This window comes from Lepidochelys kempii, chromosome 5 (genome assembly GCF_965140285.1).
Source record: "Lepidochelys kempii isolate rLepKem1 chromosome 5, rLepKem1.hap1, whole genome shotgun sequence".
NCBI classification, from domain to species: Eukaryota; Metazoa; Chordata; order Testudines; family Cheloniidae; genus Lepidochelys; species Lepidochelys kempii.
The window spans coordinates 11,915,037-11,930,660 of record NC_136384.1 but is presented as its reverse complement, the minus strand read 5'-3'; the positions used below and the strand labels follow the sequence as shown (position 1 = coordinate 11,930,660).

Sequence of the window (15,624 nt, the reverse complement as noted above, 5' to 3'; positions counted from 1 at the left end):
CACTCTAGTGTCTTAGCCACATCACCGTCCTCATAGTACTGTACATTGACTGGAGTTGAAACAGCATTGGGCAATAGAATATTCTGCCATGCATCAAGAGCTACTATTTCTCACCAGAAGCTTTACCCTAGGAGCAATAGTTTCACTTTTGCAATAAGATTCCCAGTGGAAATATAGACTGGAGCTGATTATACCAGTTAGCCTGTTCTGCTGTAGGGTGATTTTATCTACCAAAAACTGCGTGAAAACAGTGGAGCCCAGTTTAATCCCAAATGTGCCATTTCTAACTGCTCAAGAAATCAGTGGTTCTGTCTCTCACCACAGGACGTGAGCAATGCATGCTGATTTTCTTGGGAGCTAGTCACTTTCCTCAGTGGGAGAGTAGGGTTTCCGGCACATAGCTAGGGGCAGGCAATGTTGAAAAGATTGAACCATGGCTATAAGAGGGCAAGACATCACATGAAGACCACTGATGGATCATGGCAACAGCATCAGAAGCAAAGAGGATGATGCATCCAATAAGGAAGGTAAACAAACAAACAAACAAAAAAACAACAACCAGGCATAGGAGGAGAAATCATCTCTGGCAATTAACAATGTAGACAAGAAATATATGGCATTATAGTAGGGGACTGACTCTCGGCTCAGATGTCTGCCAATAATACCAAGAGAAACAGTATGCCCAAGGACTAGAAGCACACAGTACATGTAATGTATCCAAGAAACACGACTTTATAGCGAATTTAACAATATTTGATATTTTTCTTAAAGCTCTAGCTTCAGGATTCATGTTATTACATGAGAATCTTGGCTTCCATTAAAAGTAACATTCGAGCCCTCCCGGTTGCACAGAAAAGCTTGAGGTCAATCCTAAATGCTCAAAAACCAGACGGCAAATAAAAAGAACCCGACATTTATTTATTTGTTTAAATCTAATGACTTTTAAGCCAATCTCAAGAATTGTGGGGGCCTGACACATGGTTTCTGAATGCCTGGGGTTTGCCAGTGCTGAATGTATGTCCATCACACATGCACCAAACGCATGTAAAATTTCCAGACTATCCAAATGGCCCTCCTGCAACAGGTCAGTATCCCAGAAAAATACTGATGCAGTAAGTTCATGTAACGCCCCCCCCAACCCTTAAATCTATTGAGACCACATGCAACACAGGTGACAGTCAAAAGCTAACAGCACCAAAACCATATGGGATGGCAGCACTCCACCCCAGGTTTGCAATCAGCCAGGATAAACCTGTTCTGGAATGGACTTCACCTTGTGTCCTTAACAGAATACACCAAACACCATGTCTCTTTTCATCAAAGGCTGATCACTTTTCCTGTCAATGTGCTGCCTTACCAACTTACACAGACCTGTACTGAGATGCTTTGTCACCAAGATGACCTGGTGATTAGCTCTATGCACCCTGTTGTCATACTTTGCCCCTTGCTTCCCTCACTTTCCTTGTCCCAGAGATTGGCTGTCCTTGGTGATGCTCTTGGCTTTTGATTGTGCCTGCGTTAAAGGCATGGCAAGTGGTGAAGTTTACAGCTGTCTGAGGTGGCCTAGCTTTGCACTGTAATTGTCCATTTATCATGAAAAGAAAAGGAGTACTTGTGGCACCTTAGAGACTAACCAATTTATCTGAGCATAAGCTTTCGTGAGCTACAGCTCACTTCATCCTATGAAGTGAGCTGTGGCTCACGAAAGCTTATGCTCAGATAAATTGGTTAGTCTCTAAGGGTATCTCTACATTACGAAATTAGGTCGAATTTATAGAAGTCATTTTTTTAGAAATCGGTTTTATATATTCAAGTGTGTGTGTCCCCACAGAAAATGCTCTTAAGTGCATTGAGTGCATTAACTCGGCGGAGTGCTTCCACAGTACCGAGGCTAGAGTCGACTTCCGGAGCGTTGCACTGTGGGTAGCTATCCCACAGTTCCCGCAGTCTCCACTGCCCATTGGAATTCTGGGTTGAGATCCCAATGCCTGATGGGGCTAAAACATTGTCGTGGGTGGTTCTGGGTACATATCGTCAGGCCCCCGTTCCCTCCCTCCCTCCGTCCGTGAAAGCAAGGGCAGACAATCATTTCGCGCCTTTTTTCCTGAGTTACCTCTGCAGACGCCATACCATGGCAAGCATGGAGCCCACTCAGCTCACTGTCACCGTATGTCTCCTGGGTGCTGGCAGATGCGGTACTGCATTGCTACACAGCAGCAGCAATCCATTGTCTTGTGGCAGCAGACGGTTCAATAGGACTGGTAGCCGTCATCATCATGTCCGAGGTGCTCCTGGTCGCCTCTGTGAGGTCGATCAGGAGCGCCTGGGCAGACATGGGTGCAGGGACTAAATTTGGAGTGACTTGATCAAGTCATTCTGTTTAGTCCTGCAGTCAGTCCTATTGAACCATCTTATGGTGAGCAGGCAGGTGATACGGATTGCTAGCAGTCCTATTGCATCATCTTCTGCCGGGCAGGCAAGAGATGAGGATGGCTAGCAGTCCTATTGTACCCTCTTCTGCCAAGCAGCTATGAGATGTGGATGGCATGCAGTCCTTCTGCACCGTCTGCTGCCAGCCAAAGATGTAAAAGATAGATGGAGTGTATCAAAACAAGAAATAGACCAGATTTGTTTTGTACTCATTTGCAAACCCCCCCCCCTTCTAGGGGACTCATTCCTCTAGGTCACACTGCAGTCACTCACAGAGAAGATGCAGTGAGGTAAATCTAGCCATGTATCAATCAGAGGCCAGACTAACGTCCTTGTTCCAATAAGAACAATAACTTAGGTGCACCATTTCTTATTGGAACCGTCCGTGAAGTCCTGCCTGAAATACTCCTTGATGTAAAGCCACCCCCTTTGTTGATTTTAGCTCCCTGTAAGCCAACCCTGTAAGCCGTGTCGTCAGTCGCCCCTCCCTGCGTCAGAGCAACGGCAAACAAATCGTGCATCTGAGTTGAGAGTGCTGTCCAGAGCAGTCACAATGGAGCACTCTCGAATAGCTCCCGGAGGCCAATACCGTCGAATTGTGTCCACAGTACCCCAAATTCGACCCAGCAAGGCCGATTTAAGCGCTAATCCACTTGTCGGGGTGGAGTAAGGAAATCGATTTTAAGAGCCCTTTAAGTCGAAAGGAAGGGCTTCATCGTGTGGACAGGTGCAGGTTTACATCGATTTAATGCTGCTAAATTCAACTAAAGTCCTAGTGTAGACCAGGGCTGAGGTGCCACAAGTACTCCTTTTCTTTTTGCAAATACAAACTAACACGGCTGTTATTCTGAAACCTGCCATTTATCATGTGCATTCATCAGAAGAAGCCAGTGACACAAAGGGCATCATCACAACCACACCTCCTTTTACCTTGAAGAAGCTTATTTTCTGTTGTGCATACAATGCACTTTTTCCTAATGCTCTTCAATTTAGTGCAGTCAGGGGGGCGGAGGGTGGGCGTGCAATACTGTTTCCTTTATTCACTTCCTTCTCCCCCAGCACCTGATGCAGCTATTTGCCTCACACTCCTTCTATGCAACAGACAGCATGGCTGTGGTCAGAATATTCCACTACAGCCTTAAAGAACATCTTTTGGCCCTAAATATACTTATCAGAGAGGGAGGGTCTGATTCTGATCTCAATGGCAGGAGTAAACAAGGAGTAACTTCATTGCAGTCAGTTTAGTGTGAGATCAGAACACGACTCAGATACAGGCATGGCCAGCCTGCCTGATTGCTTATGGCATAAGTTGTAAATTTTCTAAGCTTTTCTTTATCCATCTTTTTGGGTTTACCTGCTAATAGGTACTTGCTTCAAACTACAATAATAATCTTCATAATAAAAAGAATCAAGCTGCTTCTACCTAAATTATTTAATTTTTCTTGGATTCCTCTCTTTGTTGTAGCAGGATGGAAGCAGGGCAGATAAAAGCTGGAGGCTGCAAAAAGAGAGGGTAAAGCCATCCACACATTGTAATAACAACCAGTACTTAAAATCTGGCACCACCTTTAGAAACGTTTACAGTCTTAAAAACATACTTATAAAGATACAGAAGGGGGCAAAGAAAGAAAGAAACACACATAGAGAAAAATGAATGAAACAACTGTTTAATTTCTTTCTGTCATTAATACCGGAGTATTAAATTATATCCCCCAGATGAATAAAAGGACTATGTTGAGACAAAAACAAAATTCCACTGGATTGGCCTTGGATTTGTTTTGCAAATCATAATGCATGTGTGCAAAGGAATTCCTTGTCCTTACAAATGTTTACAGTTAAAAAATAATTGAAATCAGAAACCAAGCCCTTCCACTAAAAGGGCTTTTTTTGTTCATATATTCAAAAGGTAGGATTCTCTGCAAATCTTGGCAGGGTCCTTCTCAGATCAAGACAAAGAGCAAAGTTACTCTAGAGATGTGGCAGGGCTTTTCCCAACAATATGAGCCAATATTACGAAAGGACTGGGTGGGAATTCTTCTAATTTAATTGTTTTTTAGTGCTTTCCACCCTGGGATGGAAAGTGCTTTACAAATTGTATTAAACCTCAAAAAGTAGGAAAATATTATTATCCCCAATTTACAGATAAGGAAACTGAGGCTCACAGCAATGAAAGGATTGACTTAAGGTCATGCAGTGTCCTGAGTCCCACTGTCATGTTTTAACCACTAGACAATGTTCTCTGTCTGTCTCAGATCTAAGAATTCAAAATATTATTGAGTGAGTTTAGTATTATGATCATTGTATTATATGCACATTATTAAATGACTTCTGTTTGGAATATATAATTTTTTTTCCAGATCGACGAAAATAGTTCTGACAAGGTGGGTGAGGTAATATCTTTTATTGTATCAACTTCCGTTGGTGACAGAGACAAGCTTTCAGGCCACGCAGGTCTATGCAGTCTTCTTCGGGTCTATGTGGCTCAAAAGCTTGTCTCTCTCGCCAACAGAATTTGGTCCAATAAAACATATTACCTCACTCACCTTGTCTCTCTAATATCCTGGGACCGACATGGCTACAACTACACAGGAACTACATACAAAAACAGTCCTAGTGATTGAAATGCTCTGTTCGCTGCAGAACATGCCCTACCCAGTTCAAATTCCCCTTCATCCTACCAATGCTCTATGGGTTTGGGTATTTCTAGGAGCGAGAAGATACTTTGGCCTCCATGCCTATTCAATCTTTGACTTCTCTTTCTTCAGGCTGCCATTGAGGGTGTTAATTAGCAGTGAAAGTGATGGTGGCTTTCTGATGTGGCTTCAGTGGAAGTTACTCTAGAGTCTAGCTAGACTCTCAGGACCAGACATTTAGGCACCTAACTCCCATTCATTTAAATGAGACTTAGGTGTCTAAATACCTTTGAGGGTCCTGGCCTCAGGTCCTAGATTGCGTTTGCAGTGCTGGCAGTTCAAAAAATCATCTCCTGTAAACCGAGTACACATCTGATACGGAACTCATGGAGAGACGATGAATAGGGAATGTCCAAGATGCCTTCTTTGCAGAGTCACTGTTAGGGCACAAAAGCATTTTAATTAATGATTCTAAAGCACTGTGGGAATCTCAGCTGAGAAGGGAGAAAATGTAAATAGAAAGTAGGATATGATTAGTTCCAATTCGGTTTGGTTTCAGGGCATCTGAGATTTCCCAATAAACTCAGCAACAGCAGTAAGATTAGTGTAAAGCCAGCTCTCATAAAACCATGGTAAATAATGCTGCCTATGATGAGCCAACATTGTAGCATGATATGCTGTAAAACTCTAGCCCTGTGGATTTTTTCACCTGTATTGAATCTTGTTCAATACTTATCAAGTGCCTACATGTCATTTAGTGGGCATAGCACACACACACACACACACACATTTGTAAGTGTCTATTAAACCCCATCGTAGCAATTTCAATCTGTTAAACAGAGCTGGAATCTGTGGATTTGCCAGCATACAGAATATTTACCAATAGTTCTCAAAATGAAACAGTGCTAATAACAGGTATAGCACCAGTAGAAAAATATGCTAGCTTCTGAAATACTATGGACATAACCCCTGATAATGACGGACAGAAATGACCTTTAGATATAACAACTGTATTTTAAGCTACCCAGGTTTCTCCAGTTGTTTTCTCCAAATAAAAACAGACATTAAGAAAGGGTCAGATTGGGGCAGGTTGAAAAAAATAATGCAATTTAATGTCTATTCCTTGGGCAGATGTGTGGCATTTCAGCTGTATCCAATAATGCCCACTGACACCTGGTTCAGGTCTCTTTGTAGCTTCTAACAACTGTAAAGATGCCTTTCTAATGTCCCTTTAGATAGCATGTTCGCTGCTGAACAGCCTCTTACTGCCGTTAGAACATAGTGCTAATTAACGTGATCCAAGTTACAATATGTGCTAAAGATTCCAGCTTTGTTACTTATTTAATGAGCTTCATGGGATTTGAACATGAAGCTCAAAGTAACAGGGGAAACCTCATAATTAGTTTCAATTAGAAGAAGTTCCTACACATTACGACTATTTGATGAACTGCAGAGGGAGAAAGAACCACTGAACAGATACAAATCACTAGCTTTGTTTCATTTATTATTATACTTATTTTCTTCTTAATTAGTGCTGATTGGTTTATAATCCTAATTAATGCAAAGGAATTTGGAATGGTATACAATGGTATGGCTTAGAAGATGCCAGAGTGTACAACTGCTAAATTATTGTTAATTGTTATTTACATGAGGACAGGAAGACTAAGTAATGTGACGCCTAATTAGCATTAAGGATATGGTTTCCATTTCCAAATTCAACTAAGGCAAATGGGATAAAATGACTGTGGTTTAATTTAATATCTAGCCTCCGAAAGTCAAAGGTTACAATTCCAACATTAAAAACAAACAAAACAAAACAAAAAAAAAACACAGCCAAGGAATAGATAGTGGATCTAAAGTGGACACCATTAAAACCTTTACATTTGCCATTTGCAAGTCCTTAATGTTATACTCACTACAGGGAATACCAGCAGTACCATGGTAATGTTAATTAGGCAAAACTGTAAAGATTTTAATGGTGACCACAGAAGTGACAGGCTCATACTAATATCTGATTGCACTAGAATGCAGTGGTTAGATATCAGCTAACCTTTGGACTGCTCTTTTCACAGCTGTATTACTAGAGATGCATGATAAAATTTCCTTTCAAAACTTGAAGCAATATATACCTCAGATAGAATTCTTGAGTTCTATTCTGACTGTCACTGACCCACTCTGTGGCCTTGGGTGATCACTTAGCCTATGCTTCCTCTTTTTCTATTCTATAAAATGAGAATAACAATAGTCTGTCTAGTCAATCCACTGGCATTTTTATAGCGCTTATCACTATGGTAGGTTTACGTACCTATCTCAGAGGCCTTCTGTGAGGATTAATTATGTTCATACAACTCTTTGAATATGTAAAAGGGCCATATCAGTGGCAAGTGTAATAGTTACCTCATTCATTAGTCTCCTAAACTGATACCAGAAGTAAAATAAAGTTTTAAAAGCAAACTTGGTGCATGATGGGGTATATCTAAATTTTGAGCTGGCAATGTCATATCCAGCTCGAGGGGACAAGCTAACATGCTAAAAATACCAATGGAGATGCAGCAACATGAGCAGCTAGCCGCTCTGAGCATGAGCCCTTCTGAAATGCTAAGTACATACTCAGGTGGCTAGCCCCTCCTGCCGTTCATGCCACCATGGCTGCCCTGCTATTTTTAGTGCATGAGCTCAATCAGAGCTAGCGTGGGTATGTCTACTTGAGCTGGAAATTATGCTGCCAGCTTAAAGTATAGATGTCCCATCAGAGAGAAGAAGCCCACACATTATTTTAAGATTGCTCCCTTATTTTTTTCTCCATGTATCTCAGTTTGGGTCTCTCTGAAGCGTTATAAAATCAGTGGGTGTTGGAGGACATTGCACTCTGAGTTGGGCCAAAAAAAAAAAAAAGACATTTTATTGCAATAATGTTTTTTGCTGCACTCATAAACCTTAGTGGGAAGGGAATGGCCAAGATGGCCTGTTGGGTCTTTTCCATCCCCAATTTCCATGATTCTATGAAAAGCCATATTCTGCATACTTCCCAGAATCATAGATAATCATTACTCATGGCTACCAGTCTGTGTTAAAAGCTGTCATTGAATTCACAGCTTTTTTTTATTTTTTAACTTTTTTTTTCAGTGAGAGAGTAGATATTTGATTTATAAATAATAATAATAATAACACAAGACACTGTCCATGCTATACTGAGCTGCCTCATACAAATTTGATTCAGGGCTCGGAGAGTCTGTGCTTTTGCTGCCAGCAAATGGCTTTTCATTTACAAGATCAATTCAGATAACTCAGCGCAGCAATGAGTTTTCCTGAGCACAGATGCAGGCCTGGGCATGAAAAACACAATCTACTTTCCTGGAGAAAACAGCCCATCCAAATACGGACAACCTGCACTTCATCTGTATGGACTGCACTCATTTAGGAGACTTCAGAGGTTTAGGCCCCAGTTCAGCAACATAATTAAGCACAAGTCACTGTAAGCACATGAATAGTTCCATTGGGCTTGATTCCCATTTACACTAAGCTGCTTTCGTACCATTCGGGCAGTGTAAAGAGACCTTTAAGAGGGCATATCCCACATAAGGCCCCATTATGCTGCTAGAGAGTGTATAGGAGCCTGAATGTAAATGAGAATCTGGTGCTTTGAGTTCAATTGCAGTATTTACATGCTTAAAATTAGGCACATGCTTAAATACCTTGCTGAATCGAGGCTTCCTTGCCGTAAAGAAAACTGTGCTAAAGAAATAGGTAGATTAATAGGCTTCATGGTCCTCTGTTCTCACGACATTTTAATCCATTTAATATCCACCTACATAAATTCCCCCCTAGATATGGTGTTCTCCACTTCCTATCTTAAACTGTCATGTCGTGGTACTGAGCACTGCTAAGCAGCTGTTGCATTCCTAACACGGCTGCATTTCAATGGTTGGTAACATTTATTTCTTCTTTATGTGTGAAAATAAGGCATACTTTTTTAACAGTGGGGGTAATGAACCTTGGAACAACTTACCAAGAGTCACGGTGGATTCTCCATCACTGACCATTTTAAAATCAAGACTGGATGTTTTTCTAAAAGATCTGCTCTAGGAATTATTCCGGGGCAGTTCTATAGCCTGGGTTATACAGGAGGTCAAATTACATGATCACAATGGTCCCTTTTGACCCCGGAATCGATGAACCAATTTTCGTGGGGGCAATAGAGCTGCAAGGTGCTGGAACCTCTTATTAAAAGGGAACTGGCTGGCTCTTAGCTCCTCCCACTTGGCTGGTTTCTCCTGTTTCCCTGGCATATTTGCCTCCTAACACACAAATCCTCCCATATTATCTATCTCTTGCTTCTCTCTTCAGATGCTCCTGCTCCCTTTCTGCTATTCCCTTGCTGCAAACCTCTCTAGCTATTTTAATAAATTAATTAATTATTATAATTATACTGTATATTCTTTGGTATCCAGAGGCCCCAATCAGGACTGGGTCTCCATTGTGCTAGCTTTCCCAATACACAGGAAAACACAGACCTGTCCCAAAGAGCCATCAATCTTAGGGTATGTCTACACCATGGAGACTATACCCGCACAGCTATATCAGCACAACCCAGTAACACAGATGCAGCCTACAATGACAAAAGGGATTGGAACACCTCTCCAAATGATGGTTGTTACAGTGACGGAAGCATTCTTCCGTTGACATTCTTCCATTGTTTTCTCACATGCCTGACCGATGTAGTTATGTCAACTTACCTTTTTAGTATAGTCCGAGTCTTAGGTACTAATCCTGAAAGCTCTTCTCTCAGGACAGACCCCTGAACTTGCAGAGAGCCCCAGTGAAGGGCTCCAGGGGCACAGGGGCCCAACCATCATGAACAGTTTGTAATATTTAGGTCCAAATGTCAGCTAGGATTGGCACACAGATAGTATCAACTCATTTCACAAAAGGCAGCAACTGGCTGATTAGATAGTGTCTTTCTACTAATCTTACACAACTTTTAAAATGGTAGAGAGGTGAAAGACTTTGCATCCAGGAGCAATCTGAACCCTCCTATTGGTGCAACTGTATGTCAGAATGAGCCACGGTGATGCATTTGCGAAGTGTTCTAGCGATATAAACCAGCGTCTGATCTCTCATACATTTGCAATTGCAATTTGACTATCATCATGGCCAGGTCACCATTGAAACCAACTTTTTCTCAATGGATTTTACCAAGTTAAACAAAGATTTTGATTGACTGATCTGGCGCTTAACCCTGCTCAGATTGAAGCCAGTGGGAGTTCTATTATTAATTTCAGTGGGAGCAAGAATATCTAGGACCTGATACTAGCACTCATCACAGTAGCAACTGAGCACTTTAGAAATATCTGAGTCTTATGCACAGCAGTTGTCTTTGGTTCCACTTACTGACTGAGGTCATGCCCTATCAGTAGCAGAGCAAAAACACTGTATGTTCATTTACTGGCTTAAAAAAAAAAGAGAGAGAGTCTTAAGAACAGAGTGGATTAGACATTAGAGAGACATAAGGAGACATAAGAAATTGAAAGACATTTCCTGAGCATTGCAAGGAATTTAGGTGAGATCACATTCAAGGGCTAAAATCCCCAACTCTTTATCTTTCTAACCAATCATGCCTCTCAACTTTCACAGTGACAGGACTAATAAAAACCTGAGACTGTGACCCTAAATCAGAAGTTGCCTCAAACATTAAGAAACATTTCAGAAAGCTCCATATTCAAATGGCTTGAGGAACTTGACGTCTTAAGTTCTAGATTTCACTTCCTTTTCAGGCTGGTGTAGCATAGAATCATAGAAGATTAGGGCTGGAAGAGACCTCAGGAGGTCATCTAGTCCAACCCCCTGCTGAAAGCAGGACCAATCCCCAACTAAATCATCCCAGCCAGGGCTTTGTCAAGCTGGGCCTTAAAAACCTCTGAGGACAGATTCCACCACCTCCTTAGGTAACCCATTCCAGTGCTTCACCACCCTCCTAGTGAAATAGTTTTTCCTAATATCCAGATGTGGCCTCACCAGTGCTGAACAGAGGGGAATAATAACTTATTACAGTGATTTTATAATAGTGACCAGAGTTATTGTAAAATTGTTACCATTTGATGGCTGTTCGGTGGCCTACAGAAAATGAAGGTGTTTCCCATTCCAGTTCCCAATTCACAGGTGACCACATCACAGAACCACCATGAAATATGCTCTAATTAGCACGCTTCTTGGCAAGGAAATTGAACTGTTCACTGAAGTCTGGAGGTAAGGATTGAGGCAGATTGATGGCACAGCATCGAGGAAGATTGCATTGCCAAAGACTTTGCTGTCCTTGCTGTACACTTCAGATAACTCCTTTCTCCAACGCTAAATTCAGCTGCCCTTCAGTAAACACGTGGGAGCCTTATTTGCACTTATGTTAAGGGTTTTTTTTTGTCTTTTTTTTAAAATACAGAGCAAATCCTTGTATATTTTTATGTACCATATTGTAATTGACAAAAACATTAGAAAATGTTAATGGATTTTAGCTGAGCTTATTGGTGGTAGCAAAACTTGAGAATTCAATTCGCTCTCTTGTAGCTGTGTGTCTAAGTCACCTTTGGATTATTTTCCTAGTAAATAAAATGAAGATTTGAATTCAAGTCTTTAGTCTCTATGATAAGACTTGATGGACACAGTTCCTTTTGTTTTTCACATTATCAACAGGCTACAGTGATTAGATGTAAATAAAAGACACAATAGCTTGAAGCTGAAGTTAGAAAAAAAGGAAACTGGAAATAAAATGCAACTTTTTAACAGTGAAGGTAATTAACCTCTGGACCAGATTATCCAGGAAAGCAAATTCTCCATCATTCAGAGCCTTTAAATCTTCTGGAAGATATCCTCTAGTTTAGCCACAAATTATTGGCAATGGCAGATTAGCCACTGGGCCAATGGGACCTGGGCCCAAGATCCCTGGCCGACTGGGCACCCCTGCTCCCTGATCCACTCTGTCCGCCGGGCGCTCCTGCCAGGAAGAGGGGTTGCACCATGGTGGCTTGCCCTACTCCTCCTGGTGCTTCTGTCAGGGAGCGGGTTCGGGGACCGGGGGCTTGCCCCTCTCTGCCCACTGCTCAGGAGCACTGGGCAGAGTGGGACAAGCCCCTGTCCTGGACCCTGCTCCCTGGCAGGAGCACTGGGAGGGTGGGCAGGTGGAGTGGGACAAGCCCCTGTGCCCTGGCCCCACTCTCCAGCAGGAGCGCTGGGCAGGTGGAGTGGGGCAAACCCCTGCGCCCCGATCCCACACCCCAGCAGGATTGCTGGGCGGATGGAGAGGGGTAAGTCCCTGCGTCCTGACCCTGCTCCCTGGCATGAGCACCGGGAGGGGGACAGAGGGGAGACCGCAGGCAGAAGTGGTAGGGAGGGGCCCGCACTTGCTCTGGCCCAGGGCCCCACAGAACCATAATCTGCCTCTGAATATTGGGCTAGATTGTCTTCACTTAAATAGGAAGGAAGAATAATTTCCTCTGTTGCAGTGAAATTGTCTTCCTTGTATTATGTAGGAGTTATGGTCAGATAATCATAGTGGCCCCTTCTGGCCTTAAAATTCACAGATCTATTTTGCAAAATCGCCATGGGACCTAATCCCATCAGTACAATTCCAGGAGTTGTTTCTCCTTCTATTGTATGCACATGACTGACATTAAGATTAACTGGAGTTACACAAGTCAACACTGAGAGAATGGAACTCAAACAGAGAAATAAACAAAGAAATCTGAGCTATGGTACCCAGAATCCTCTACATCGGTTACTGTTTATTATACTATTAATTTTAATTATTATTAGTATTATTATTATTAACTATTTGTATGGCCATAGCTCCATCTCAGGGTCCCATTGTGCTAGGCACTGTACAAACACATAACAAAAAAGACAGTCCCTGCCCCAAAGAAATTACAATATAAGCATATGATAAGAGACAACAGGAAGATAGAGTAAACTGATGAAGCAAGCCCAAGGTAAGAATGGGATGATTAACAGCAAAGGCCACTGCAGAACATCTGCCTCACCATTGCTCAGGTAAACTATGGGTCCAGTCCTCATCCCACTGAAGTCAAGACAAAGGGAGCTGAAGACGGATTACTGAAATGAAGGAGACCTGAGATGTTAATATGTGTATAATATCTATATATACACAGCCATGCCTACACACATACATATGGGTACTCAGATCTACAGAGAAAAGTACTTTTAAATTTGCAAAATACATAGCATATCTGACTCATAAATAATACTAAAGTGCTTTGAAATCTATAGGCGAAAAATATGATACCAGCTCTAACTGTCATAATTGTTATTATTGATTTGATAGTGAATAATACCCTCTGCATGGGACTGAATCTCACACTTAATGTTTTACTGTTATTGGCTTTCAATTAAGTCAGAAAATGATGGCTTTTTTGCAGCCTAACTAGTTAAATGTTGGAGCACAAAACAAATGGTATCAAATCATATCCTGAAAACTGACAAAAAGTAATCTTGCAGATGTTAAATATGGATTAAGCCCAGCTAGCGAGACATTTTAATATAGTTCTCCAGTACATTGCAGTTAAGTTCTGTTTATATTTTTAACAATTTGCTGTACAGTGCCTAGAAATATGGCCTTATATGAACTTCAAAATGCTGTGGCTATTAAAATATCTGCATTCACCAAATGTTATCTTGTTGTGGTATCTGAGATGCCAGGCCATGATGATTCTTGGTAAAAGCTCATATTTAATTGGCCAACGCTGTATACCATTGGCCTAATTCTCATTTACACAATCATCCCTTTGTATGACTCTAGCAGTATAACAGGGCTTGTAAATTACACCCACTCTGAGGACATTTTACACAATGTTACAGCAGTGTAAAGGAGCCTAAGTGTTAATGAGAATAAGCCCTCACATACTTAAAATAACAAACTATAGCACATGCCTCTTGACTGTAATCCAGAACTCCCAGAAGAGTTTTATACAAAATTAATGCAGTAAAGAATAATTTTAAAATGCTGTCTAGTATCTATGTTTGGTACATAGCCATGATTCTTTCCAGTGAACAATAGAGATGGTGTTGAATTTCTGTATGTCCTTAAACTAGTAATTCTAGTATGGCTAAGTATTCCTCATCAAATATAAATGGTCAAAATGTCCCTCTTCCTGGCTGGATAAAGTCAGATGAAAAGATGACATCTGGATCTAACCTTCAGAGATTTTTTTTTTAAAGTGCAGTAAATTAGTCTTACTCTGAGATGAATTCTACCCACCTTTCTAGTGGTGCAACAGAAATGAAAGCAACAGAGAACCATGGATGTAACTGACAGGAGAATGCTGCCGTTTTCCTGTCCCCCAGTTATCCAAATCCCAGGAGAACACAAATCTGTTTCCAAAAGAGCATGAGGGGTTGAATAATTGGGGTTCTATTGTATTTTCTAGCATGTTTAAAGCACTTGAAGATCTTTGTTATAAATGTTAGGTATTCTTATTATTGTCTTCTCTTAATTTGGATGAAACAAATCCATGCACTCGGAAAACAATTACTCCTTCAGGGCATCTTGTGGAGTTCCAAGATAGATGTATTGTAAGTTGGAACCCCGTGGCTTATAGCATCAGATCTAAAGTTTGGTAAATATTAACCTATTTTGCACTTTTTCCTCCCAGTGACTTGAAGATGAATAGGATGCTTTGCAAGTTTTGAAATCTGATAACTCGATTATTTCTCTACCAGTTGATAAGGGAAATGTTACTCTGCGTACGGGGAAAACTGATTACGAAGGTACCAATGTTTTACCCTTATCTAGGATCAGTCCATGGAAGTCATTTTGAAATGTGATCTCTCTACAAAAGCCTGATAGTATCAAAGCAAACAAGAAAGGTTCTGGGAAAGAAATAGGTTTGGTTCGATAAACCCCCCTGACTATAGCAATGAATGAATCTCATATTCATGGCCTAGGAAAACCATGCAAGCCTCAGGGCAGGTCTCAGAAGCGCTACACTGACACCCATGCAGCTGTGTTGCTGTAGTGCGTCTGCTGAAGATATTCTATGCTGACGGGAGAGCGCTCTCCCATTGGCGTAATTACTCCACCTCCTTGAGACGTGTGGACAGCGCTTAGGTCACTGTAGCTTTCATTGCTCAGAGGGGTGTCTTTTTCACAGTCCGAGAGACATAAGTTAGATTGACTTAAGCGATAGTGTAGACCGGCCCTAAGAGTGCTGCTTATATAACATGTCAAAGACCAACTGCCCCAGAAAGACACAATTCATTTGTCCTCTTCCTAGAACAAGGAGATGCTTGGAAAGCAATAATGCTGACTGATATCTACAGCTGATAAGGGACGCCAACTAGATCCAAGCTTATAATTCGATATGGAGGCACAAGCAAAAATAAAAGTCGGTGTGATTTGGGGCAGCATATACAGATGCATTGCCTCACAGAGCAAGGAGGTGATAGTTTCTCTCTACAGTCCACTGGTGGGACTGTACCCTTTCCAGCGCTGCAGATTACATACCAATAAGATGTTGGCCAACTGGAAGATGTTTAGTGAAAAGGAAACAAAAAT

The 15,624-nt window shown here is 41.5% G+C and overlaps 1 protein-coding gene across 2 annotated transcripts in view; it reads right to left on the bottom strand.

Annotated features, from left to right (window-relative positions):
* SETBP1 (SET binding protein 1) overlaps window positions 1-15,624 on the bottom strand; it is a 324,256-nt gene that overhangs the window by 48,445 nt on the left and 260,187 nt on the right. The window contains exon 4 of one of the 2 annotated variants that reach the window (XM_073343442.2): window positions 4,528-5,500. The exons of the other annotated variant lie outside the window; for it this stretch is intronic. Within the exon in view, the coding sequence (XP_073199543.2) occupies window positions 5,448-5,500 (53 nt within the window). The 3' untranslated portion in view covers window positions 4,528-5,447. Of the gene's footprint in view, window positions 1-4,527; window positions 5,501-15,624 lie in introns of those variants that run through there. 2 annotated transcript variants of the gene reach the window in all.